Here is a 27,559-nt window from a genome sequence, read left to right as displayed (position 1 = left end):
CACCCCCAGACAAATGGCCAAACCGAACGGTTCAACCGCACCTTGGTGCAGCGCCTCCGACACTATGTCGAGGAGCATCAGAGGGACTGGGAAGAGTACATCCAGCCCCTGACCTTCGCGTATAACACGCAGGTCCACCAGTCAACGGAGACAACCCCGTTCGACCTGGTGCTGACGCGACCACCGTCCGGATTGGTACTGCCCGGTACTGTACCGCAGGACGCCGGATCCCACACGCAAGACCCGCGGACTCCGGTACAGTACAAGCGCGCGACGTTGCGGAAGCTCCGGGATGACCTTGAGCGCACGCGGGTAAAACTAACCGCGGCGCAGAGGAGGTCCAAAGCCGACTTCGATAAGAAGGTGCGCTTCCGTCCGGTCATCGCGGTGGGAGACTTTGTCTACGTGGACCGTCCACTGCGGCCGTTGACGAGCGCCGAACGTGGAGACCTGCCAAGCGACGGAGGAGGACCCTCCGTCAAGCTCTTACCGAAAGCGGAAGGCCCGTTTCGGGTCTGATCCGCTACGGAGGCCACAGTGGTCGTCGACCAAGACGGGGTCTCGAACCTCGTGAGCATCGATCGTGTAACCAAGATGCCGCGGGGACCCCACGACCCTACTGTGGCCGCACCGACAACGGACCCGCCGGCGGGAACACCCGAACCGCCAGCGGAATACGTGGTTGACAACTTGGTCGCCCACCGGGAAACCCGCAGCGGCAGCCAGTACAAGGTGCGCTAGTATGGTTATACCCCAGCGGACGATACCTGGGAACCCGCCGAAGGCCTCCCGCAGCCCTTCATCGACCGCTTCTGGCGCGCGCGGGCAACCGCACGCCACCGCTAAGCCTGCACGGAACAGACCCGGTGCGGATGGAATAGATCCGCCGGCGGGGCGACCCGACGAGGCGATGGCCAAGGAAAACCTCGGGCGGGTTACGTCTCACTCCTCTTGGGGTGGATAAAATTGCAGCCCTCTGCCGAGCCCGGGTTAGCACCCGGGAGACAAGACCGAAGGGGGGGTACCGACGCGGAAATACTGTCAAGGCAAGCCCTCGTCGGGGGCTCAAGGGCGGGGTAAACCGCGACCGAACCGGTAACAGAGCCAGGAACCAGGTGTGTGTGGCCCTCAGAGCACGGGCGGAGGTTCCAAACACGACCGATTTGGGGACCGCCCAATCGGAGCTCGTCAAACCGCCGAGAAGCCACCCGCCGCAAGGAAAAAGCAGGCAGAAATTACTAAGGAAAAGGCCGATTTCCGCGCAAGTCGCTGGTGGGGATGCCCCCCGAGTGGCGGGGAGGGGGACGGGAACCCGCCCCCGCGACGACCCGCCACGAAAACGACACCGTGCGGTCCTTCGCCCCACGAACCGCGGTACACGCCGGCCTTCAAGACCGACCGGGCAACTCGGGGAAAACCCGCAGTGGCACCCCCGACCAGACCGCCGAGGCGATCCTACCTCGGTCGACGACCCCGGGGGGACGTGCTACAGGCCGCCCATAACCGCTTACTCACTACCGCATGGCGCGCGGGCGACCGCGCGCAACCATTGCCCGGTGCCGGATTAACCCGGCGCGGAAGGGCCCTAGACGGCAAGGAGGCGACTCCAGTCGTCGGCTTTTAATTAAGCCCAAAGGGGGTTACGTTTTTCCTCCTAGAAGGGTTGGAAAAAATTGTAGCCCCCTCCGTTAACGGCATTGTACTCCCCTGGTCTGCCCGCGTCCGGAGGTCCCAAGACGGAAAACCGACTTTGGGAAAGCCCAGGCCGATTTGGAAACCGGAACTGTAAAACACTGTTTCTGCTCGGTTTTACAGTTTCCTTTCGTTTCCAAATCGCGCCTCCGCGGAAAGTGGCAACCGCAGGACTTACCGACCGTTTTTCGACGAACGGCAGACCGTACCGCCGCCGGGAGCTCCTCGCTGACCGCGTGGACATGCGGGCAGTCACACACCGCGCTGTCTGGCGGATGGGAGGGCACCGTTTTTGGAAAAACGGCCAGCCCTCCGGGGGGATCCGGGAAAATCGCTTCTTTGGCGCCGGTTTCTCCATGCCCGGCGCCGGGGGAGGACACCCCACCGCAACGGCTAACCCATCCGGAAGGTTGGAGGTACAGGTGGTCGGTCCGTCCACCGTACCTGGAAACCCAAGTTCCGGCCTCATTCTTCAAGGGGACACTGTATGGCCGGAAGGGCTACGATTTCCCCTCTAGAAGGGCGAATAAAAATCGTAGTCCATATCCAAGAACGGCTCCGGACTCCTGAGGTTGTCGCCGACCTGGGAGTATTTGGAAACAGAAACGGTTTTATGCCGTTTCTGACTGTTTTAAACAGATTCTACTGGTTTCCAAATAAGGACCGTTCGGGAAAGGGTCTACCGTGCGGTTTTCGCTCGTGTTTTGGACGGCAGAGTTACCGCACGCACCGGAAAAGGTGTGGGACGTACCGCTGTGGGACTGGCGGCGGCGTACTCGCGGGGTTTTGGGGGAAATAGAAGGGGAATTCTTGGAAAAATGGCCAGCCCTCTGGGGGGTCTTGGAAAAAGGCTTCTTTGCGCCAGTTATTCGATGCCCGGCGCAGGCGGAAGCCGCCCAATCCAAACGGTGGCGTACCGCGGATGGAATCGGGAACCGCAGGGGCGCTGAGCTCCTCCGCGCGGGTCGGGAGATGACCGCCGCTGCGGGTGTGCATGCGGGTTTGAGGACTCGAGGAAGGTAACTACTGTACGGCCTCGTCTCCGCGGCCGACGCATGTTCTCCGTTCGGGATAGAAGCCCGTCACAGCTGGCACGGATTTTAGTCTGCCGCGACGGGGACGTGTCGCGAAGGAAGGAAGGGGGTCTGTAGTACAACGGCGTGAAGGCGATGGCACCACCGCCGCCGCCCCGGGGTACAGTACGATGGGCTGTAAGCGCGAGAAGAACTGTAAGGAGTTATATTTACAGCACACGGCCGGTGCCGAGTACAGTAGTACCCCGCTGGTTACACGTGTAGGATCCGAACGGTAAGTAATTAGTAATTAATGGCACAAATTAGCCAATTTAGCACAGTAGCTGGTATACAGTAAGTAACAGCTACTGTAGCGGGACAAGTGTCCTGGCGTCCCACTTAGGGGTTAGGACCGGGGGCACCTGCCCCCGTTCCAGTAAACGAAAGGCAGACTCGCCTCCCTTTCCTTCACGGCTAATTGCTATCCCGTTCCGGTTTCCCTTTTAGTCTCAGGCTTCTAACCCGTGACCGGCCGTCCGGATCTAACACGACCGACCGGCTGCGAGTCACCGGCCACGTGAGCTATCCCTCTTTTCGAGTCCTTCCGTACGGTTTGCGTTCGCGCGTGGGTAACCCAGCGGCGCACGCTCCTTTACCTCTAGCCCCCCTCGTTTCCGAGTGGTCGGGACGAAGGTAGATATACCAAAAACTTCATGGCACAACAGGGAATTTCATGGAAACCGGTCCTTGCCTATGCTCCCATTTCCAATGGAAAAGCGGAGTGTATGGTTGGGACGATCATGCGTTCAATTCGGAAGACGCTATTAGTTCAGGGCGTCGCTACCTCTAAATGGGAATCGGTGTTGAAACAGATTCTCTACGGGTACCGTCGGCGCCAACTGTCCGACGGGTTCTCCCCGTTTGAGTTGATGTATGGAGTGAAGCCGCCCTCCCAACCCCAGACCGAGTCGAACTAAATCCGGTGGGGGGCGTTGAGGGGCGCAACTTGGAACTGTTAGCGATCCTCGCGCTCCGAGCGACGAGGTCTGCTAAACAGCTGCACAGGAAGAGCAAGAAGGTGGCAGTTATCTCAAAACGCCAATTTGAGGTAGGCGACTAGGTTCTGGTTGCTCGACGAATAGCCTCGAGAGGGCTACAGAAGTGGTCTTTAGGTGAATCGAAGTACTACGGCCCCTGCAGGGTAGTACGAGCAAAGCACCCGCGGTACACACTCGTGTCGCCGGGTTTGTGCTACAGTCGACAGGATATCCACGCAAGGCGTTTAATCCCCTTTATTCAGAAACCTGCACATCTTATGTAGATGTGATGCATGGGGAAATTGCCCCATGGACTGGTACGGGGATGACTACGAGGAGTAGGAGGACAGAGACGATGTAGTTGAGAAACTTCCCTGGTATTGGACTCTCTGTGCGTTTTAAAGACTGTGAGAATAGTTGTTAAGGGTTACAGAAAGAGTCGAAATGAGACATCAACGGGAGTCATGGTTGTCCGACGGAGAGGGGGCAATGTGCATTCTAGTGGAATGAGGCAAGAGGAGGCAGTTCGATCAAGACACGTCGATGATATAGGAGTAACTGTGACGGAAGGGCTGGCATTGTGAGCTTTGAAGGCGGTAGAATGATCGGAACGACTACAGAAGACGTCTACATGCAAGGTGCGTCGGTGTATATGCGGCTGAGAGACACTGGAACTACGGCAACGTATGATTCAAATGGATTAGTGCATAATTCATGCGTGAGTTGTTGAATCTCTGACGGCATGCAGCCTTGTTTGCGAGCCACAGGTCGTAGGCTTGATCAGTTGATGCGACCGTCACGTGAATGACGAGTTTGTCGAGCCAAAGGGTGATGAAAGCATGCCCACCTTGTTTTTCGATCTGGTTCTGGAAACCTTTCACTGGAAGTCAGGCCCGAGAGTAGCCGTTGAAGATGGCAAGTCGTCTTGGTCCACGAAAAATGACGTAATACACTCGAGGATACAGTTTGCCAGATATCGTAAGACGGTGCTTGCTCATTTCTCCGCGACGAAACGAACGCGGCCGAAGACTCATGCAACGCGAAAAGCACGCAGCCTGAGGCGAAGGCGACGCGAGCCGAACGATGGGCCGCCTGGGTGGCATTCGCTCGACGAGGGACCTTCTCGCCAGTCTCTCTGGGCCTCTTTTCCAGCATCGTTCCAACACTATCCTCGTGCAATTCCCCTCGGACACCCAAAATGAGCCACGCACTTACCGTGCGCCAAAAACAGCTCATTATTGATGAGCACCACCGTCGATGCGAACGAAAAGAGCCCATGACTCAGAAGGAACTCGCGGATTGGGCAAAAGAGAGCTTTACGCTTGACAAAGCCCCAAACCAAGCCACAATATCTCGGCTTCTCTCGACAAAGTCGACATATTCTGCCATTCCCCCCGGTGCGCGTTCATCGTTCAAAAATTGCCGCGTTCCATCATCCCCTCGTCTTGAAAGCGCGCTGTACCACTGGTTGTGTGAAAAGTCTGCCAGTGGTATTCAAATTAATGGCATAATTTTGCGACATCAAGCAGAGATAATGCAACGCGAAGCCAACAAACACCTACCGCTCGATCAACAGCTTTCCTTGAAGTTCTCGAATGGATGGCTTAGTCGCTTCCAGAAGCGAAACAACATCAAATTTCGACATGTGCATGGGGAGGCGTTGAGTGCAGATGAGTCTGCGATCACTGCCGCAATGCCATCAATTGTGGCAAAGGTGGCCGAGTACGGTCCTAAAAATGTCTGGAACGCTGACGAGTTTGGTCTTTTCTATCGTCAACCGCCGGGATGATCTTTGTCGCGGAAACCTGCCGCTGGTTTCAAAAAGACAAGACCAGGATCTCGTTTCTGGCATGCTGTAACACGGACGGAACGGAACGATTTCCACTAATGATAATTGGAAACGCGCTGCGTCCTCGTCCTTTTTTTAGGAAAGTATGGCCATGAACTTGGTTTCGATTACCACGCCAACAAGAAGGTGTGGATGACAAAAGTGTTATTTTTGGCTGGCTGGGGCGGCTGGATCGCTACCTTGGTAGCACGGCCGGGCGGAAGATACTTTTGTTTTTAAATAACTGTTCTGCAAACGGAACAGAGGACTCTCTCCCGGATCTACAAAATGTAGAGGTTTGCTTTCTCCCTCCGACCACTGCAAGTCTAATTCAGCCTCTAGACGCGGGAATAATTGCTGCAGTTAAAATGAAGCTCCGACGGCGTTTGTTGTTCCGTGTTTTTGACAACATTGATGTTGGGAAAAAGTCAATTTACAATATCGACATCCTTACAGCCATACCTTGGGTGATAGAAGAGTGGAATTCCCTGCCAGAAAGCTGCATTGAGAAGTGTTTTGATATTTGTTTCAGGGTAGAAAGGGAGGACATGGAGGATACTACAGAACGGGCTCGACTGGAAGAGGTCGATCAAACGGTGAGGGACTTAAATGAGCATGGTGTAAGGTATAAAAGGATTGCATCAGAGAATCTACTAAATCCGGTAGGGGAGAACGATGTGACAGAGACACTGACTGTTGAAAATCAGGGAGCGTTTATCGCAGGCATTGAGTGTATTGAAGAAGAGGCACAAGGAAGTGATGCCGATGATGAGTCTTACAGTATCGAAGAGGAGTTAAAGGGTTTGGCAGTAGCAGGATCTGTATTGGAACGACTTGGAAGAATGTACAAAAGCCTACAGAAACGATTAAGGGAGTGCCAAAAGGACTTACGATTGGAAAAGCAAGCTGCGTTGCGCCAGTCAACGATATTAGACCATTTCAGAAAACAGTAAAGATTCCTTCGCTGTCAGCATAAACCCGTTGTCTGCATACTGGTTCAGCTGACCAACAACGTGAGAAAAGTGAAAATAAGAACTCAACAAAACAAACAACTCAACAAACAAGGGCAGATGATGAGTGTTTCCACCGGCAACCGTTCGCCGTCCGCTGTCCACGCCCGCCGTCCGGTATCCGCTATCTGCCATCCGCTATTCGCCGTCCGCCGGATGTTTGGAGCCGACCAATGACAGGCTCAGATATTGGAGATTTTTTTGGCAGGTCGCACTGTGTACATCGGCTAAAGATAGAGGTACAAACTCTTGTCCGAAAACTTATCTCTTATCGCGTTTCGCACCGTTACCAGTAGCGTATCCCTCCTTGTGCTCCTGTCCAAATGATTACATGATCATCAGCACAGCTTGTACTTTTCGTATCGAGAATCCTTTTCCCTGTCCTATGACGCTAATCTGTTGCACGTCTACTGAAAATGTACCAACTGTGGTTCAGTCTCTCATTACCAATTACAGACAAGGCACAAATCTAGCTCCTGAGTCAGGGTGCGTTTTGGAATCATGACTTCCCCGTAGCCTCTTGAAACGTTTAGCCCTCTGTCTCCTGCTTTCAGATCTGACGCGAATCCCTTTCCTCTTCTGTATCAGCTGGCGAACGTCCCGTATGCACAATATTTCTTCTCGTCCGCAGCAAAGCTCGAGGCTTTCTTTGCATAACTTCATGTGAACCCCTTCGTTGCTGTCTATTAGAGTTCTTTTAAAAGCATTTAGAACTACTGAATGCTCTGCCCCTCGATTGCCGATGAAGTGCACAACAAAAATACCATCCTTGAAATGGATCAGTCTTTCGATAGCTTTGCTTGGGGAACAAGACTGCCAATAACCATCAACCTGGCAATGCCGCAGCTCAAAGCCGGGCTCTTCTCCCGTAGCCAAACCCGCCAGTTCATTCTCTAAAAATTTGCTAAGGTCACGAAATTGTCGTCCTGTAAACAATGGTGCATACTTGATTATCTTTTCTGTAAAACATTCGCCCTTTAGTTCGCAAATTGCATTGAATAAAGAATCTTCTGCGCAATTTCCTGTTTTACCCCCCACAAAAACTTTAACATGCGGTTCGATTCTGAATTGCTTTGTTTTTATCGTACTTCCCCGAGCACCAAGACCGCCAACTTGTCGAATGTATCCAGGCTTTTCAGAACAATAGGCATCTAGAGCATCTAAAATCTCAATCCGTGATGGGGCCACCATCGAAAACCGGGAGGAATCTTCGCCGTCGGTTTCAGTGTACCGAGATATGTGGGATAGATCACATAAACGCTGTAATCCGGAAAATCGATCTATTTTGAGACTACACAAGTCAATCTCATGCCATTTGCCATCATCTTGGGATGTCATGTTTTTCCCCTGATTTTTACTCGACCCATAATATCTGCCCGGAGTAAAACCAAGGCTTTCTTGCATTTTTCCAGCATATAATATATATAATACATTCCAACCTCTGGTGTTTTTGGTTTTCCTGTTGATATTGTTTAAGGAAAGACGGTGCACCGCATCACAATCTAGGCTTCGGTTAGGTAGAGCGTCCAACCATTTACAAATGCTTTTCCCCATCAAAGCTAAAACCGTTCTCTGTCCATTTTCACAAGAGTGCTACCAAATTCGAAATCGATAAACCAGTCGGCGTTGCGCGGATTTCCTTCACTTCTCCACATTTTCTTCCAATCCTTCCTTCTTGCAAGCTCATCGTATCCTCTTTTTATATTTTTTTGTGTCAGAATCTGAATCTCTCGTTCCTGTTCTTGTCTTCTAGCCATTCGTATGTTGTAAAGTAAAAACGTTTGATGCAATTAACGATAAAAGGATACTTACTACCTACATTAGTACTACTTTAATATTGCCATTTTCCGAACAGTTCTTTCTCTGCCCGCCATGATAAAAATCATCAGTACATGATGGCATGACAAATTTTGTACATTCATTACATGCCACTTTATGTACACTCGATTGCACATAGAGGGACATGTAATTTTTGATCACAAGTCTTGTACACAATTATTTTGTCCCTTTTGAGTATGCCTTGTCTCATTTTTCTTCTGTCTGATTACAAATATAAAGATTGAGACATGGATACACTACAGTTTGAAATCAGGCGCCGCATGACACAGTAATGTATTGAGTCTGATTCTGTTTGGAAGTATTTAATGGTCGCCACCGTAACCATTTTGCTCAGAAACAAATGTATGTAGTGTCACGCCCCTTTATAGCTAGTTAAGAGAAGTGAAATGCCTTCTTTTGAGAGGTGCACGAAAGCACTTGGGACCAATAAACGGTGATTACGAGTGGAGGTTCAATTTGCTAGGTAATAATATCTGTAAACGGACGCCGAGAAATGCGTCCCTCAAAACCATATGGCTGCGACCATTAAATGAGGCTTGACTCAAATAGACTGTCCTTCTGTTCTAAGCACTCTGAGGCCTATTGAAGCCTACATAACATCTCATAATCAAGTGGTCATTTCGTGCACCATGTAATTCAGCACGTGCACAACGTGCTGAATTGCATGGTGCACACTTGTTGCGATATGATGAGCACTTTGAAGTGTAAAAATTATCCGCTTCCATCCAAGTAATCCTGAACATAACCGTAAGAGATGAGCTGTTTTATTCGCGCTGCTCTGAAAAATAGGACTGCTGCAACAGTACGACTACATGTATTAAAATGCATTCCATCTGTGGTACAGTTCGGCAACTAGTCTTCTACATGGACAAACTGTATGAACTGAACTTTCAATTCAGTTCATGTCGCATCAATGTTTTGATATGTGTTACAAGGCAGGTCGGAAGAGACATCAAAAACTTTTAGGGCAGGTTTTTCGGTCTCTTAACCGAGTCGAGGGTTCTTCGGACTAATGTTACAAAGGGGCTTTTGATGTGCTAGCCATTATTCAGAGGTCCGCCACACTGCCCCTAAGTAGTATTTTTCGTATGGAACGACTGTTAAATTTTCAAAGCCTGGGATAAGGAAGCCATGCTATGGCTTGGAAGGATGCATAAAAATATGAAAATTAAATACCAATCATGCGCAGGTTGCTAAAACGTCAAAACCTTAGGGGTTTTCACAAAAATGACCATGACATTCATGTGGGAATATAAAGATTTCATCAATGGAGTCCGCTTGAGTTGTTGATTGTACGTAGCAAACCCTAACATCAATTAGTGCTTTATCGCAGAGAGCACGAAGAGAACTAAACTGCGCAGAGACGGAGAAACAAAATTCATTGAATTGGCAATTGAATGAGGCCCAAAGGCCAAAATAATTTTTTGGCTTAGACGCGCCTCCAACCCCACCCGGAAAGCCAAAAATAAGTTCGCGGCATAAATTGAATATGATTTTTTGGGGTCTCGGATAGACACCAAAACCAAGGGCGGTACTCTCGATCGATCGTTCTTCCCTCTCACCCCACGAAGGTCGAAGAACGACGATCAGTTGACTTCGCAAACGCGATATCTGCATACACGCAGTATAAAGCCATACATTCGTGTCAAGTTTAAGGAAGCGTAATGGAGCACACTTTTGCGGATCCTAATGATGCCCTTGCTCAAGACATATCGGCAGATATCTGTATGTTTGTCGAGGCGGTCAATGACAAGACGATCAACTATGCAGAGTATGAGGAGAATCGTGTTGATGAAGGGGTAGGGTGCAAACGAAACAGAGATTCATCGCTGCATTCTGTGAGTAAGCCTCTGCTACAGTCTCCCGATGATTTACCTCAAGACCACAGTGAAGTTCAAACAGCTTGTCATGTGAACAATCGAATCAAGAGAAGCGAAAGGCTCGTCGGTCCAGCCGCACAAACGTCATTGGAACATGATAATAAGCAATACGACTTGAGTTCTCCCAATCCGTCTGTTGTGGGGCCCGGCAGTGCCAGTGCCTTTGCATCAATGAGCAAGCGGGATCTCATTTCTCTTCTGGGAAATACTGGTCCTCAGATAAATGATGATCAACATGTGAAAAGCAAATGCAACGTGCCTTTTCGTGAAGGGGATTTGGATTTCTATCCGAAACCCCCGAATCAAGTCGTGTCCTTCTCAGTTGATGAGATATCAAAGAACTGGATGTATCGCAGCGAACATGGAGATCTCATCCAAGTACCATTCGGGAGTACTGTCTGGATGAGTAAGTGGCTCTTACAGAAGAAAATAATTGCCCCCTCCTTTGCACCTGTGCGAGAGTGGCAGGTCACGTCACTTCGATCAGGAGGTAGGGCTCGCCGATCCAAAAGAACGAAACGAATCTTGAAATTCTGCTCAGAATCCTTCAAGAAGGCGGATATTTTTAAGACCTTCCGGTATTCTCTACACAAGAAAGGAATACATGCATGCTAATCAGAGCTATTTGTTGCTCTTTGTTCTACGCAGCTGGAAGATATCGGTAGAATTTCCGTGGAAGTCGAATGCTCCTGGTCAGCAGGATGCTGTCACCACAAAGATGAACAGAGCTACGGGGGGACGAGGAAAGCAGTCCAGGGAGTAGTGGGCTCCCGGACACCACATGGGGTCTGCATTGAATTCAGCAAATCGGCAAACCCAGTGGTATTGGCATCTGGGAATAAGTCATTCGGATATACAAAAACAGAAACTGCAAGAAGAGCTCAACACGAAAATCGGAAAAGAAGCTACAATTGTGGTTTGGATGATCTGCACAGCATCACAATGGCAATGAAAGAACTCGCATGCGAAGATATGAAGCTGGATCCGGCTGGATCCATGCAGTTCTTCGGAGGTATTCATGATCTTCAGATAACCAACACGGGAGAGCTTGAGTCAATATCGATATACAACGCACTTTCGGTCCGGATTGCCGCAGAAGAGATTATGAACAATCCTGCTGCAACTGTGGTTCTTGACTGTACCGGAAATATCGTGTCGGATGTTGCAGTATCCCGAGCAGCTGATCTTTCCAGGCGATCCGAGAGTAAGACCCGAAAAAAGCCTCTGAAGCAAACCTCAGATAATCATTTGGTGTTTGATGTACTGAACTTTCACTTGGTGCTTCCCCTGCCGATTGGATCATACATTGCTTGCGAAGCAGTTATTGTCGGAAAGACTGCAAAGACATTCCAAGATATATTGATAGGATTCCGGAGAAGACTCTCCCATTTCGGCCCTAATGCCGAGCATATCAACTACTTCGTAACCGATATGGCCGCACCATTTGCGATAGCAATCACAAACGTTTTCAATAACATGAACGTCCCAGCATACATGTCGACTTTGGCATACGCAGCCAAACTTGGAGATCAATCCATCTTTCGAACTAACATCAGAACAATTCTTACGTGGTGCGATGTTCATGGAGATCGGGCCATGAGATCACATGCCAAAGAGGCCTACAAGAATCGAGTTGCCAATTTGCAAACACAAATGATTTCGCTATTCCGCAATTTTCGTCTTTCCCTTGTATCTGCAAAATCGTATGATGATATATGCATGGTGGTTGCCTTTCTTTCTCGACTGACGTCGATGAAATCATTCTCTGCAGTACCGCCAAGTATTAGAAGTGAACGAAGGAGAGAAGTTGATGCAGAGTCTCTATGCAACGAAGGAGAACAAATCATTTGGAAGCATTTGGGTGGAGTTCCCACGGAAACTGACCCCAATGACGCCGAAACGCTTCGGGTGAGAGCAGGTATCTCGAAAGGATACTACCCATCCTATTTTGAGGAAGCACGCTTATCTGATCAAGGAATAAGGTCCGAAAATGTCAGGACGAACTACGAGAGCCAAAATAGATCGGATCATCACGTGCAACTGATTCCTGACTGGGAAGAAGATTCAGAATTTGTCCCAGAACTAGCCAATGTTTCGCATGCGGAAAAGGGCGTGTTCACACATTCTCTCGGTCCATTCGACATTCACGTTGTATTTCGTGAAAAAAGTGAAGCCAAGACACATTCGCGATATCGAGTATATATCCCCTCGTTGTCATTATTGCCGAAGTCACTCGCCGGCTTTAACGTTTGGTGTGAGTTCCTTCAAAAAGATGAAACCATAGTGAGTGAGCTCTTTATGGGTGGAAGGCAATGCCTTTACCTTCAGAAACAATGGTTTAGCAACCTAGCCTTTATATGTCCTGTGTTTACCGGAATTGTACCACTTACTCACAACACACCCGTGGAGGTCAGCTACAAACTGAAGAAGCATCACGAAGATCTCGGTTCAGATGCGTTCAACCGATCTGGGGGAATGAGGATTGCAGAGTATGTCAAGAAGGCAGCGATAGCTTCCAAGTCAAATGCAAGGAGGATAATACCAAATCTTGTCCACTTCTATAAAAAGAAGAGAAGCGAAAGACGCCGTTCGGAGAAGTCTAATAGCCACCGATTGATGCCATTGAAAACCATCAAGAAGGAAAAGAAAGTTACTCTCAGTTCCGTCGCACAGGGAGTGAATCCTATATATGTGAACAAGCAGAAAGACAAACGCGTTTTCAAGCGGACTGTTGAATCTAAAATTGTAACAAGAACCGGCACTGTTCTCCAGGAGGGCAAAGAGATTCAAACTGCTTTGACACAACAGTCGCAATCTGAGATAGCCGAAATTCAGGAGTCATGGAACAAATCAAGAAAGCTGCGGACAGGAAAGAACTCGATGAGCAGTACTGACATTGAAGATGTGAAAAACAGCTTATCTCTTGCCGTGAAAAGTACTTTTGAGGGATGGACATTTTCACGTATCGCTAATTTCTTCTCAGCGCACGTTCTAAATAGCATTGGAAAATCAATAGACAAGTCCGTGGTATCAAGGCTATTGAGTGGCAAAAAAACTCCCGGAACAGCAATCATGCTTTGTCTAAAGAGTTTCCTGGAAAACGAAGCTGAGGGGCGAACTGTAGAAGATGAAGACGATTCAGTCGTCGCTTCAGTGCTTCCTAGAGCTAAAAGGCGTGTGGAAGAATTAGTTTCGCATCCACGTGACTGGGAGAGGCATCCCCACATCATCACTGAGTACGGTGATTCGAAAGTAACTTTGAATGACCTTCAAAGGCTCGTTATGCCACGAAATTGGAAGGGATCTGATGAAGAGCTCTGGATAACAGATGATTGCGATAATATAATGACAAATCTGTTTTCCAAACTACGTCCAGCGTCATACACGTACTACTTTAGCACCCTTCTCATTCAGAGTATTGTCGAAATTTATCATGGCAAGGGCTCGTTTGTATGTATATCCGAAAACGACAGAAGGAAGAAGTTTGAAAGAATCGCGGGCAAACAAACAACCGCGCGAAGTGGACAGGCACACTCGTTCGCAGATTCAGAGAAGGCATTTGCCCCTTGCAATGTTCTAAACTTGCACTGGGTGGGTTTCAGATTGGAAAGAAGGAACAGGACTGTGACGTGCGTGGATTCGTTAAGAGACGCGCTGAGCCAAAATCAATACTACATCAACGCAGTTCATGAAGCCGGAAATGCTGTTGCTTCTTTTGCAACGCAAGTCGATGGAGAACAATGGAAATGGGCTGGGAGTGATAGGAAGTTTCCCCAGCAATCAAACAAGAAGGACTGTGGCCCAATAGTGCTACTGGAAGCACGAAACTATAATCTTGGCTTTTGTACTTCACCAATTGCGGTCCGAGAGGAATCTATAGCTGCATGGAGGGTAAGGTTTGCGCATGAGATAATAGTTTTAAGATGTACATAACGTAGTGGTGACTTCATCAATTGATTCATACTGGTTCAAGACTCTTGATAAAGCGGATGTATTACCCATATGTTTGGAAGTTCATGGCTGGACAGTTTCCGACACAAACATGGCCGTGTTACAAAGACGCCTGAAGGTAGGGCTCATCTTCATTCTATCAAATAATTCACAATTATCGACTGCAATCAAGACTGCAGTCATGTATGTCAGTCTTTTCTGAACCCATGCTGCAAGACTATAAGATATTGTATCGATACAGTACTTTTACGTTGTTGCAAAGGAAGAGCGAAAGTAGTCATAGTAACTACTCTGACTCACCAACAGCTGATGAAGACCTCATTCACAAAAAGCTGAATCAATTTTCAATTACGTGCACGAGTTGATCATCAGTTTTTCGACAAAAGCTCAGAATAGCCAACACGGCAAATTGCATTTCAATAATGTGAAAACTGCATTCTCTGGTAATTAATTCTGTTGAACTCGATTTAGTTCTATGAATACATGGAATAGGGCAGAGTGTTGACAAGATCAGGCAAAAAAGAGCAGTTATGCGAGTCCACATGATACACATGTGCATTGCGATATGATGACAACTCTGAAAATGTAGGAGTGTGGATGGAGTATCACCACGCGTACGTTCCGCAACTGATATCAAAGATTCTAAAGCAGCCAAAATCAAAAAGTATATTTCAAGATGCAAAGCTTTACTTTGTCGATAGACTTGGCGTCAAAGATGAGGAACAATTTCTGTGCTGCCAAATGGCAAGCTGAATACTTCTACGTTTGTCTCTTTGTAAGGTCATATTCATTATGGATTCATTGTCGAAAGTCCTTTCAAATGCTTCAAATGTTACTCCCTCAATATCACCGTTACGAAGATCTTTAACTGCGGCACGTATTTCGTATGCCTTGGTCCTTGAAACCCCATACCGAGTTCTGATTCCGTCTATGGACTTGATAGATGAGCAGTGTATGCTAAAATCCTTTAGGACACGGACAGTATCGCATCTCCCACGATACATTTGAAGAGTATCATTAACATGAGGTGATGTAACGTTCTCTTCTGAAGAGCTGGAAAAGTACAGTTCGAAATCCATGTTTGGTTTGCGATTAACTCCTTCCGTGAATTCATCATTTTGCTCATCAAAAGATTCACGCTCTCTGTACTTTTAGTTCATGAAGTATTCCGATAACTCATTGTCCGATACAGCAGAGTCTTCTGGTGTAGGACAGTGCAGAAAAATGTTCGGTCTTGCTGGCCACTTGGTGTTTTCCGTGCTCGAAGTACTGTTTGCTCTGCCGGTGTTACGCAAGGTTGCTAACCGCTTAGCGACAATAAAGTCGCGGTGACATAAATCCTCCTTGAGGATGAGAATAGCTGCTAAAATATCTTGGCGAATGCGACATGGGTTCCTAGGCGTCATTGCACTACCAACAGCTGTCGCGATTCTACCTGCTTGGTACTCGGTACATACAGTTTCAAACATGGAATCGCTTAGATTGTAGCAAAACTTGAGATGGTCCAACGGATAACTGAATAAAGTCCATGCCCTTTGAGAGTTTACCTGCTTCTGAAGCCATTCTCGCCCACTTTTGGTTCTTTTTAGCCTCTTCTGGGCTTGTATGGAGCTATGAAAGGGGGAACGGACGCGAGAAATGGTCATTGAGGTCTTGATGGAGATTTTTGTCAAAGAATGTTGTCAGGTTACGTGAAATGTGGTTAGCGAGAAGGGATGGGGAAGGGTACGTCTTTGGCTTAGTGTGCTCGAGAAAGAGGCGTAACGCGAGCTTGGAATTAGTGGAAGAGACAACGAAAGGAATATCCGAGAAGCTTATGAACATTTGTCTCAAGGAAAAGGGAAAGACCGTTGGAGCTTCAACGCAATTATTCCCCATTGACATGCAAAGGGAGTCTTCGTAGACTTCTGTATCTGTCCAGACATAATGAGACCTAGGAATACACGAGTTCCTATTTCGGCATTCTGGCGGGAAACTGTTCAGCCTTGCCATGAGGGATGGTGGACCACCATGAGTCTCATATCTGTTGCTTTTGCGTTGTCATAATCGTTGTCATAATTCCTATTTTCACTTTTCTCACGTTGTTATGTTCAGGGAAAGCGAGTTGCACCTCAACTAGAAGCTCAAAATGAATTAGGACCTTGCTGGTGCTCTCCTATTGGTGTAACTACATGCCCTGGTCACTCGAGCTTTCTGGCTGGCCAATAGAAATCGCGTACCGAGTGCTATGCGGACAACGGGGGAATACTGTACCCAACAACAAGCGATACAAGTGTACAACAGCAATGCAAGCTGATCATGAAGTTTGATCCCCTGTTGAATTTACAGTAGAGGAGAGTGCAATAATTGCATGGCAGAAGCATTCGCAGAAGCATTCTAAAAGCCAGCTTTCAGACTTGCTCTTGCACGTCAGACTGAGAAGTCGAATGCACTCTCCTTCAAAATCTTGTCATGCTTTCTCTGCAAATAATGTAGCATAGATTCACATCTCCTGTCCTTTGTACTTTGTTCTTGCATGAACCGTTAGCAGTGTAATTTAGCTGAACCCCCACGCGTCGCTTCTTGAGGCCAGCGGCCTAAGCACGGCACTATCCTAACTAAATACACCGACCCGGCCTTGCGAGGTTCAATATGGCCCAAGCGCAGAAGGAGGCGGCAACAAGAGTGTGATGCAAGATCGATGCCTCTGTTTACTAATATCTGATGCCTGTCTACCTTAGAAAGGGAGGCTAGCTAGGGATCCGTAGGCCGGTGGCGAGTGAGGTGAGCTGATCGTGCTGTCATGCGTGTGCTACGTGTGCACTTATGGCTCCCATGACAAAGAGAAACGCATTTTCGAGCAGTAGGGCTTTACGAGCATATATACTGTACATAAACGCGACGCTGAACGTGGCAGCAACACGCATACCTTGCATCCCTATTGTACATGCAGCAAGCATAATAATAATAATAAAAACAAGACGCCCTCTCTAAAACAGGCCGCCGCCGCTGTTGCCATCATCGCGATACTGTTCGTCAATAGCAATGACGAAGAACACAAGCAGGGCGGCATCATTGCCGGGCTGCACGCGAATGACGTAAGTGTCCTTCCCGAGGAGGAAGTTACTCGCAGTGAAGAGCTTCCTCTGCACGGTGGCGACGGTCCGGCCTCCACTCCTAACAACAAAGTCCTTGCGAACGAGGTTTCCCTTGACCTCGTACAGCGGGGCGCCTGCCTCCTCGTCGCCCTGCCAAGCCTGGATGGTGCCTGTGCCGAAGTGGGGGATGAAGCCCTTTCGGCGGAGGTTGATGACGGTGCGTCCGGAGCTCGGGTCGACGATCTTCATTCGGCCGCGCAGCGAGAGCAGCGCCTCGGACATCTTGTATAGCGGGCGGCCGTGCGAGTCGAGCAGCGACTTGGAGTCCTTGAACGAGAACGCGTTGCCCTTCACCTTGAAGGTCTGCTCGCCCGTCTGCACGTTGGTGATCGAGAAGTCGTCGCCGGACAGCGAGAACGGCTTCTCCTTCAGCTTGAAGTCCACCGCGTGCCGGTACACGTAGCGCGAGGAGCTCGGCGCGCTCGCGGCGGCGGCGGCGGGCGGGCAGTGACTCGAGTGGCCGTGGGGTTTGGGGGCGTGCGATTGGTATGTGTGTGCGGGGTACGCGCCTGGCGGAGGCGGCGGCGGCGCGCCACCGGATTGCGGGGGAGGCGCGTGCCACTGCGTGGCGTTCGTCGGGCCGTGGTGGAAGTACCAACGGCCGTCGGGGGTTTGATGTGCGGTCCAGCCGGGCGGCATGAGGTTTGACATGGTGGTTGGTGAGATGTTGCGTTCTTAGACGTTGATGATTCGGGTATAGTAGACTGAAGTAGACTGAAGATGATTGTCGGGCGACGAGGATAGAGAGGGTACAGGGGATTTATATACTGTAGTCGGGCGGGGGTGCAAGCATTCGAGACGTCCCGTGACGGCCAGACCGTCAACAGTCTGGGAGTCACGGGACGTTTCGAATTTTCTTCGGGGCGCTCTCATTGGCTGGTAGCGTGTGTGCTAGCAGGGACAGGCATGTAGACGGGGCGTGTGGACACTCATCAATTTGGGACACTCTGACACTCATCAATTTGGGACACTCTTGGGCCTCTTGCTCCATTGCTGCCGTGCACTAAATGTGCACACGTGTGCGTAAATCCGCACTCCATTTTTTCTTCGGTAAAGTCGGTTTCGGTACGAGAAGCGGACAACACATGACAGCAATGATGCACGCTACCTGACGCAGCTCGACGCGTCCGGACGAGGCATTTGGACCATTTCTGCATTTCTGTGTTGACAATCCGTTTCGCTGCCATGTCAGCCGGGCATGCCGCAGTCACGTCGAGAAATAGCCCCCCTTACAAATCGTGCATATGACACTCGGCCCTGTAACTACAATTTCGACACGCACCTTCAAACTCCACAATCTCCCCACTTCTCCGCAGCCGTCTCACTCTCTCCCCCGGCTCCCCCCGCACCCACCCTCAGCCACCACGTCCCGCACGGCCTCCCAAAACCGCGCCCCACGCACCGGCAAGTCCTCCTCCTCGACGGCTAGCTCAGCAAGCGCGGCGACAGCCACCCTCCTCATCGCCCTTCCAGACAGCCCCTTACAAACCTCGGCGGCCTCCCTGACATCCCCCGCGCCGCCTTCCACCACGCCCTTTTCCACGAGCTCGCTCACCACACCCTCCAAGATCCTCACCCTTGCCTCCACCCCGGGCTCGCCCACCTCTACGTGCAGGTCCGCGCGGTCCATCAGCGCGGCGTCAATCCCCTCGACTAAGTTGCTCGTCGCCATCACCACGCAGTTGCTGCGCTCGCGCACGGAGTCCACCCCCGCCAGCAGCGCATTGACCACGCGCACGGCGTCGCCTGGCTCGGCCCCGTCCGCCCTCCCCTTGCGACTCAGCCCGACCGTCTCGACCTCGTCCAGCACGACGACCACCAGCCGCCGCTCCTCCGCCAGTCTCCCGACGTCGTCGAACAGCGCGCGCACCTTCTTCGAGCTCTCCGAGAACCACTTGCTCAGCATCTTCTCCATGCGCACCTCGACCAGCACCGCGTCACGCATCCCCATCACCACCGCCACCTTTTGCGCCGTCGCCCGGCACAGCGACGTCTTCCCCGTCCCCGGCCGGCCGTGCAGCAGCACGACCCCGCCCCACCCCACCGTCTCCGCGTCCACACGCCGCTTCCCCAGCAGCCACCCCGCCCGCAGGTACCCCAGCACACGCCGCTTCACACCGTCTGCAAAATGCAGCCGGCCCCACAAATGGTCTAGGCGTGCGCACGGCAGCTCCGTCACAGCCGCCTTGTCGCACAGCGCCCGCGCAGCATGATCGCGCACCGCCTCCCCCCCGCTGTCCTTGTCGTCGTCGTCGTCGCCGTCCCCCTCCGCCTCGGTGCCTCCGGTTTGCTTTTGAATCTCGTCCCCGTAGCACACGTACACACGTGTATGCAGCCTCACCAGCGAGAACGAGACGCTCTCCGTCGCGTCGTTGTCATCGTCGAGCGTGATACCTGCCGACACCACAAACGGCAGCGCCGGCGCGAGCAGGCGCGTGACGTCGCCCTGCGGGAGGTAGAGCGACTCGCTTTCGCGGAGCAGGCGTGTGGTCGTTTGGTGGACCTCGGCGCGCCGCGCCGAGAGCTCGACGCCTATGGGCGGGGGGGTGACGCGCACTTCGAGCACGGCGGTGATGCGGCGGGATGGGGACATGGTGGGGCGTGTGCCGGCATGGTGCGGTCGGGAAGCGGGGATGGAGGGAGGGGTTGTACTGAAAGAGCAAAGGTTTTGGGCGGGACAAAAGAGAAGACGGCGTTGAAGCGAAAGAGTGGTCAAGCGAAAGGAGGGCGAAGTGAAAGGAGGGTTTCTATACACGTGGCCACAGGAACACGTGGCCACAGGAACACGTGGCCGCTCAACGCATTTTGCACTTCAGCCCTCTTGTTTAGCACGGACAAGAGGGGGCGTGAAGATGCAAAGCCGCATTTGTTACTCCACCTTGCCTTCCAAATGCCCTCACCGCCATGCCTCAAGTCGCCGTCCCTCTCTCGCGCGCGCCTCCCTCCGCGCGCCAAATCTCGGTCTCGTACCGCGTGCTGGGGGCCGGCCCCGTTCTCGTGCTGATGGTGCCCGGCATGTGCGTGCCGTCGTCCATGTACGACTCGATGGCCGCCGTGCTCGCGGCCACGGCCCAGTTCACGGCCGTCGTGCTCGACAACCGCGGTATGGGCCGCTCGGACGCCCCGCCGGCCGGCATGCTCGGCGGCCTGGGCTACGACGTCGCCGAGCTCGCGGCCGACGCGTGGCAGGTCGTCGACGCCGTGCTCGCGGCGAGCGCGCACCGCGTCGCCCCGCACGAAACGCCGAAGCTCGGCTGCGAAGACCTTCCCACGTGGGACGCGCCGTGCGCGAGGAACGTCGCGCTCGTCGGCCACTCCATGGGCGGTATGGTCGTCCAGGCTATGATGGCACAGAGGCCGCGGAGAGTGCGGTTTGTCGCTCTGCTGTCTACGCATGCGGGTGGCGTGTGGAATTTGCTGCCGACCGCCAGGATGCTCAGGGACGTGGTTAGGGTCGCGTGGAGCGGGTTCGATCGCGATGTGCACGCGCATGTCAACTTGGGCTTGCACTTTACGGACCGCTTTTTGGAGGACTGGGTCGTGCATGAGGGGGAGGGGGACGGTCGTGACGTCATGGCTGAAGCGGGGAAGCCGGATGGCGGCACGTCCGAAGCTGCTGGGAATCCGTCTTTGCATGCGAGCCCGGGGGAAACGGAGAGTGGCGTGGACGCCGAAATAGAAGGGGCCGAGTTGTCTGGCCCAGATAGCGACTGCCATACCCACATAACTACCGCCACTGCAAAACTTTCTCCAGATGCGAAGCCCTTCCCTGCGGAGGAGGGGCATTCGGGCTCACCCCCAAATCCCTCCCCTAGCAACAAGGACGATGAAGCTGCAGACGACCATCCCACCACTTCTTCCGCCATTTATCACGGGCTCGGCTACTTCGAGTCGAAAGTGGTGGACCTCGTGCGCGACGCCAAGATATACTTCGGCCTCTCCGCCTCCTTCCGCGAGAAGCTCTGGAAGCCCCAAAAGCTGTTGCTGGACGCCATCACGAAGCGGCGCCGCCGCACGCGCAGCCGCCGCCGCGACATCTACCACGCGCGCTATACGGGCGCGGAGAAGGCCGACCCGTCGCATGTGCACCCCAAGCTGCAAGGGGAAGCGGGCGAGTCGACCGCGCTGACAAACCCGGAGGACTCGCCGCACGCGCTGTACGGGCACGCGGCCGTCGTGCGCTCGCACGCGCTGCCGAATACGCTCGCGACAAGGCTCAGGGAATGCACAAGAGTCGTCAAGCTCGTCATGGCGGGGAAGCAGGACAGGGTTGTTACGCCCGCCGCGTCCAGGGCGCTGGCGCATGCAATCGGCGCGAATACGATTGTTGAGGTGGAAGCCGCGCACTTTATCACGGATGAGGCCGCCGCTGAGGTCACTACGCATATCATTTATGGCCTGCGGAAGGCGTTTTACGCGCCGAATGCTCGTCGTTGTGAGTGCTTGTGGTGCGTGGATGAAGGCGCATGAGACGGCGATGGGAAGCGTCAACGTTCCATCTATGTTGATGGCTTGCATCTGTACCCGATGGAAGGCGACAAGGCCTGGAGATGATTGTGTGAGGGTAGAAGGCGTGCAGCAGCTTGGTTGTTTCGTCGGATGTGGAAAGGCAAAGCTTTCGTCAGTCCGGTCCACAGAATTGATTATAGAGTAGATTAGAAACTAACTGCAGTATTGGCACAGCTGCGATGTTTTTTCTCTTCCCAGTGAAGAAGAATATCAGAGGTTCCCGCTTTGAAAGTCTCAGACCAGCAGACCCTCTTCGTCGTTGTTAAATATTATGTCAACAGCCCAGCAACACCCACGAAACAAGTCATTGATTAAACCCAAGCGAGCTGAAACCCGACTCGATATCGTTCCACCTCTTCGCGTTGAAGATCTCATACGCGCTTTTGACAGGCTTGCTCCCGTCCTCACTCCAATCCACAGCCAAGTTAGTCCATACCCCTCCCGAACTGCAGCCAATCTCGCCAAACGTCTCGACATCCAATTCCATTTCATGAACCGGCCCCCGCGCAATATCTTCAACATCGAACACCATCGACTTTGCCGCGCCCCTCTCAGGATACTCACACGTCACCAATACGTTCAAAAACTTGCCGTCTTCGCTAAGCAACGGTCCGCTCACCTGCATATTCTCCTTCTCAACAAGCCACACACCCGCCATACGCCCCGTACCAGCCACTCTCCCAACCCCCGCCCTATTCTGTCTATGGTCAAACACGGTAAACACACCCTCGCCCTTGCCGCGATTCTTCCGCTCCGAATGCGCAGCATCGATTATCGACACATCCATCTCTCCCGCATCTGCAACCAGCTCACAGTTAATCTTCTTCGCCATCTTCCCCTTGCCAGCCTCAACCGAAACCCTTCCCCTCCTGGCCCTCACCCCCCCGTTATCCTGCCCCATCGTCCATAGCCTCGACGATCTCGCGTCCCCTATCGTACTCGGCTTCACATCCTCCTTTCCTTCTAGCACGAGTACCTCCACCCCCACCCCCTCCCCCTCGTCCTCCACTGCCACAACCCGCGTCACCACACTCCCCGGAAGCTGACAAACCCCCGCTGCTCTGCCATCCAGCGGCAAGACTACAATCAGCGACCCAAACCCAACATCTAGCTCTGGCTCGCCCTTCTCCTTCCCACCAAATAGACTCCCCAAGACCCCTTCCTTCCCCGTCTTATGCATCAGCAGCACGCATACGCCCTCCCCTACTGCAAACCCGCCCACCACACACTTCCCCGGCACGTCCACCCTCGGCAGCCTCTTCTTGACCTCTCCCTCGCGCCCAACCTCCGTCACAAACACGCCTAGCACGCGCCCCGTCTGCGCACGGCTCAACCCAGGGACATACACGCTCTCGCCGACGCGTACCGGCGACGCCACCAGCTCGGTCGCGCGCGTCGAGACGAGCTCCTGACTGTCCGTGAGCACGGAGCCGAGGGCCGTCGTGCCCTTGGTGACGAGCGTGGCGACGTCGACGACAAACGGCAGGCTGCGGCGTCCCCAGGCGCACACGCGCCGCTTCGACCCCGCGGCCCACACGAACACGCCCTCGGACGAGGTGGCCTTCGGCTTGAGCGGCGCGTTCCAGCCGGTGAGCCCGGGCGTGCCGTACGTGCCGCGGTAGAGGCGGCGCGCCGCGGTAGTCTCGCGCAGGAAGGCGCGCGTGCGGATGAAGCGCGCGCGCAGCCAGACGTCGCCAGAGGCCTGCGCGGAGAGGGCGAGGATATAGCCGTCGCCGTCTAGCGGGTGCGAGAGGGGGTGGAGCGGGAGGGGGATGCTGTGGAGAAGAGTGGTGTTGTGCAGGGGCGTGGGGAAGGGGGGCGCGGTGGGAGGGAGGGAAGGCTCTTTGAGGGGCGGGGGGGCGCAGGCGTTAGGACGGGGGGAATGGATTGAGGAAGGGGCTGGGAGAGAGGGCGAGGGGAGGGGGAGGGGGAGAGGTGAAAGGAAAGCGATTGCAGAAGGCATTTGGACAAAGGTGGGAAGGTCAATTGGGAGCGGGAGGAGAGAGAATGGGTCGGGAGCTCAAGGGAGAAAGACGCGGAGATCGAGTAGCATCGAATATGGAGAAACGGTGATCCAAATTTACAACTGTTTATGAAACACGTCAAGGTCACGGCCTTGATACAGAGAAGAGTGGTAGAGAGAGAAAGAGAACGCACACCTTCCTGACCGCTACGAAATCATCCGCACCGAGCTTCCTCCCCCCGTCATCACGACCCGCTCCGTCTCCACCAGCCTACGCAGCGCCTCTCTCAGCTCCCCCGGCGCGATATCCGCGTCCGAGCTCTCCCGCAGCTTAGTCATCAGCTCTGCCGTCCGTACGTCGCCGCCGAGCTCGCCCAGCTTGTCCATCACCACCTTGCCCAGCAGCTCGGTCTTCCCCTCGGCGGCCCGGCTCTTCCCGGCCGCGAACAGGTTCATGTCGATGCGCCCCGTGTTCGGGTCGAACGCCGCCATGTGCAACGCCGACTTGACCAGCCGGATCGCCTCCGCCACGTCGCCTCCGTCCACCTCGTCCTTGAGCTGCATGCGTGCGTGCGCCTCCGCCAGTCGGATCAGCGACTCCAGCTGCCGCGGTGTCGCCGTCATGTTGGACCCTCCCCGCCCGCCGCGCCGCATTTCCAAGTAGCCAGCGACTAGCGCTTCGCTCGCCTCTTCGGACAGCACCGGGTCCACTTTTTCGCGCGCGTACGCCATGTATTCCGTCAGCGTCTGGTTGTCCAACAGTTCGTTGCTGCCGTACTGGGGCGCCTCGGGAACGAGGTCTGCATCTTCGTTGTCCGCGTCGGCAGTCGTTTCTTGGTTGTTTCCGTCTTCGTAATTCTTGAAAAAGAGCGACACGATGTGCTGTGCGAGCCTGCGATCCGAGTCTGCGTCGGGCGCGTCGAGCACTAGGTAGATCAGGTCGAACCTCGAGAGCAGCGTTGGTGGCAGGTCGATGTTGTCGACAACGCTCTTGGACGTGTCGTACCGCGAGTTGACGGGGTTGGCCGCCGCCAGCACCGCCGTGCGCGCGTTGAGCGTCGCAATAATCCCGGCCTTGGCGATTGACACCGTCTGCTGCTCCATCGCCTCATGCAGCACGGACCGGGCAAACTCCGACATCTTGTCAAACTCGTCGATGCAGCATACGCCCCGGTCCGACAGAACCAGCGCCCCGGATTCCAGCACGTAATCGTCCGTGTCGGGGTCCCGCGTCACGTACGCGGTCAGTCCCACAGCAGAGGAGCCCCGCCCGGAGGTGTACACGCCGCGTGGGGCGAGCCGGTGCGCAGAGTGCAGGAGCTGCGATTTCGACGTTCCGGGGTCGCCGACCAGCAGCACGTTGATAGCGGAGCGGAACCGGGACGAACCGTCGGAGAGCGTTTCGTTGTTGGCCTGCCCGGCTTGTGATTTGCTCGACCCCCCAAAGAGCTGCAGGAGGACGCCTTTCTTCTCGTCTGTCATGCCAAAGATGCTGGGCGCGAGGCTGTTTGCCAGACGTTCGTAGAGCGCGGGGTGGCAAGCGAGCGTTTCAAAGTAGTCGCGGCGGGCGCGCTTCTGCTCTTCCGTGTACGCTTCCTTGCCCATGTTGACAGTGGCGCCGTCCTCGCCGGTGGCGGTGGGGTTCCCCAGGGCATCCTTCTCGCCGAACGCGGCACGCGAGCCGTCGGCAAGGGCGCGGGACTGGTTGTTGCTGAGGGTGCGCATGTGGACGCAATCAATGTACGTGCGGTACACGGAGCGCACGGTGCGCATCTTGGCGTTGAGGCGGATAGGAGTGGCACGCAGAATGCCAGTGACTTCAACGCGGTCGCCGGGCTTAACAACATCGACGAGGGTGTCGTACATGATGAGTGTGAAGGTAGCGGGGGTATCGCCCTTGGGAATGTCCTCGGGTGACTCCTGCAAGCGCACTGTCTGCTTGTCGGCGAAGGTGGAGCGCGAGTGGATGAGAGCGAAGGAGTCGCGAGTGTTGCACGAGGGGCAGATGCGCGGCTCCTCGATGCGTCCGTGCTGGATCTCGACGTCCTTCATGGCGCTGCACTTGGAGCAGCGGTACATGGCGCGCTGGATGTCCGGGATGATGTTGGACGCGCGGATGACCATGCCGCGCACAGCGATCATGGTGGAGATGTCCTTCGGGTTGAGGTCGCGCATCGACTGCACGTGCTGCTGCTGCAGGTTGAACGTGCGGACCTGCAAGTCGCTGCGGCGGCGCTCCCGGATGGCGACGGCCTCCCCCGGATGGTGGTCCGCAAACACCTTGGACACGACAGAGTCGAAGACAGCGATCAAGTCATTAGGGTATGCGATGAGCTTGCGGTACATGCCCGGGTCTGCCTGGTACAGGTGGGACATATCAATGTTAACGACAACGCCGCCCGTCTCTGCGAGGTGCTGCAGCAAGTCGATGTACAGCGGCTTGGCAGCCTCGCCCGCGTCGGGCAGGGCAAACGTGGTGAGGAATGTGGCCAGGCGGCGCTCGGCGTCGTCCAGGTTGATGGTGGTTCCCCACAAGACGAGCTGCTGCTCCTGCGAGGGGTCGGCGGGCGACTGCGGCGCGCGCCCCTGTGACGCGGCGGGCGAAGTCGACGGGCGGCGCGCCAGGCGCACGGGCGAGACGCCCAGCTCGCGCCGGTGCGAGAGCGGGGTCAGCGGCAGCGGGGTGGCATTGACGATCTCGTCCGGCGTGGCCGCCGGCGTCGGCGTGGCCGCGCCCAGGCCGGAGGCAGCTGCGGCGGCCGCCGCCGCCGCTGTGGAGCGGCTCGGGCCGGGCGGCGGCCGGTTCGGGGTTACGGGTGGGTTTGCGGAGGGGGAGGTGGCGGCGGGCGCGGCCGGCGGGGTCGCCGTGGGTGGGTCCGGCGTCGGGGTGGACTGCGGCTCGGATGGGGAGGGCGGGTGGTTGTTGTCGGGTTGGTCGGCCATTTTGGGTGGGGATTACTAGAGGGATGAGATAGGGGTCGGGGCGTGGTCGATGACCGAAGTTAGGGGGTTGCACAAGCGCGGGTGGAGGGGAGGGGAGAGGGTGGTGAGATAGATGATGTTGTCAGGGATGCGAGGGATGCAATATGGCGGGAAGCGGGATGTCGTTCCGGCTCGTACTCGAGGGGTGAGTAGGAGCACGTAGTTCGGTTTCAGCTCTTTCCCGCCAAAAATGGGCGGGAAGGACCGGCCAATCATCGGACGGAAGTAAAACGCGTGTACACGTGTCCAGCGTTGCGCGTATTGAGCGTGGACTACGTAGTACACGTGGCAATAACGTCGGAAGGGTGGCATCACCGGGGAAGTTGGTCTGCTCGAGCGTGAGCTCAAAGTTGAGTGCCGAGAGAACTGTGACGAGTCCGCCACCGCCGAATCCGAGGTCCATCACCTCAGGTCAAGCATGTCAATTCACGCCACCGCCCCGCCGTTGCACGGCCATCCGATGCCTGCGTCCGCCGTCTGCTTCGCGGCGTGCGCGGCGCCGCTTTCCGGCCGCGCGTCGCTGCGCGGCGGGTCCGACTCTGTTCACTCCCTTGAGCTTACGCAAGCTATCGTAAATGTCTGCTAATTGTGTCTCTGGCGGTGTTCCTTCCATGAGGACATGCAGTGTCTCCTTTGCAAGCCTCGCAGTTGTCATGACGACAATCACAGCGAACAACAGAGTGCAGAATGGGTCAATAAATGACCAATGTGGTTTCAC

General features: G+C 53.9%; 4 protein-coding genes; 2 read left to right on the top strand and 2 right to left on the bottom strand.

The window, feature by feature from the left end:
* Nucleotides 1-17,016: 17,016 nt before the first annotated feature.
* CHC_T00007568001 (hypothetical protein) lies at nt 17,017-18,038 on the bottom strand. XM_005711225.1 is given in 2 exon segments: nt 17,017-17,219; nt 17,220-18,038. 1 exon segment carries the CDS (start codon nt 18,036-18,038, stop codon nt 17,220-17,222), a length of 819 nt encoding a protein of 272 aa, XP_005711282.1. The 3' UTR covers nt 17,017-17,219.
* Nucleotides 18,039-20,291: 2,253 nt separating this feature from the next.
* CHC_T00007567001 (hypothetical protein) lies at nt 20,292-22,228 on the top strand. XM_005711224.1 is given in 2 exon segments: nt 20,292-21,857; nt 21,858-22,228. 1 exon segment carries the CDS (start codon nt 20,292-20,294, stop codon nt 21,855-21,857), a length of 1,566 nt encoding a protein of 521 aa, XP_005711281.1. The 3' UTR covers nt 21,858-22,228.
* A 158-nt stretch (nt 22,229-22,386) lies between these two features.
* CHC_T00007566001 (hypothetical protein) lies at nt 22,387-22,806 on the top strand. Its single transcript, XM_005711223.1, has one exon. The coding sequence runs from the start codon at nt 22,387-22,389 to the stop codon at nt 22,804-22,806; it is 420 nt and encodes a 139-aa protein (XP_005711280.1).
* Nucleotides 22,807-23,969: 1,163 nt separating this feature from the next.
* On the bottom strand, nt 23,970-26,802 carry CHC_T00008506001 (DNA replication licensing factor MCM4). XM_005711222.1 is given in 5 exon segments: nt 23,970-24,066; nt 24,067-24,606; nt 24,655-25,482; nt 25,591-26,094; nt 26,140-26,802. 4 exon segments carry the CDS (start codon nt 26,800-26,802, stop codon nt 24,067-24,069), a joined length of 2,535 nt encoding a protein of 844 aa, XP_005711279.1. The 3' UTR covers nt 23,970-24,066.
* Between the last annotated feature and the right edge of the window lie 757 nt (nt 26,803-27,559).

The sequence above is a fragment of the Chondrus crispus genome, genomic scaffold, assembly GCF_000350225.1.
Source record: "Chondrus crispus Stackhouse genomic scaffold, scaffold_79, whole genome shotgun sequence".
Taxonomy (NCBI): Eukaryota; Rhodophyta; class Florideophyceae; order Gigartinales; family Gigartinaceae; genus Chondrus; species Chondrus crispus.
This window is presented reverse-complemented; position numbering and strand designations above follow the sequence as displayed.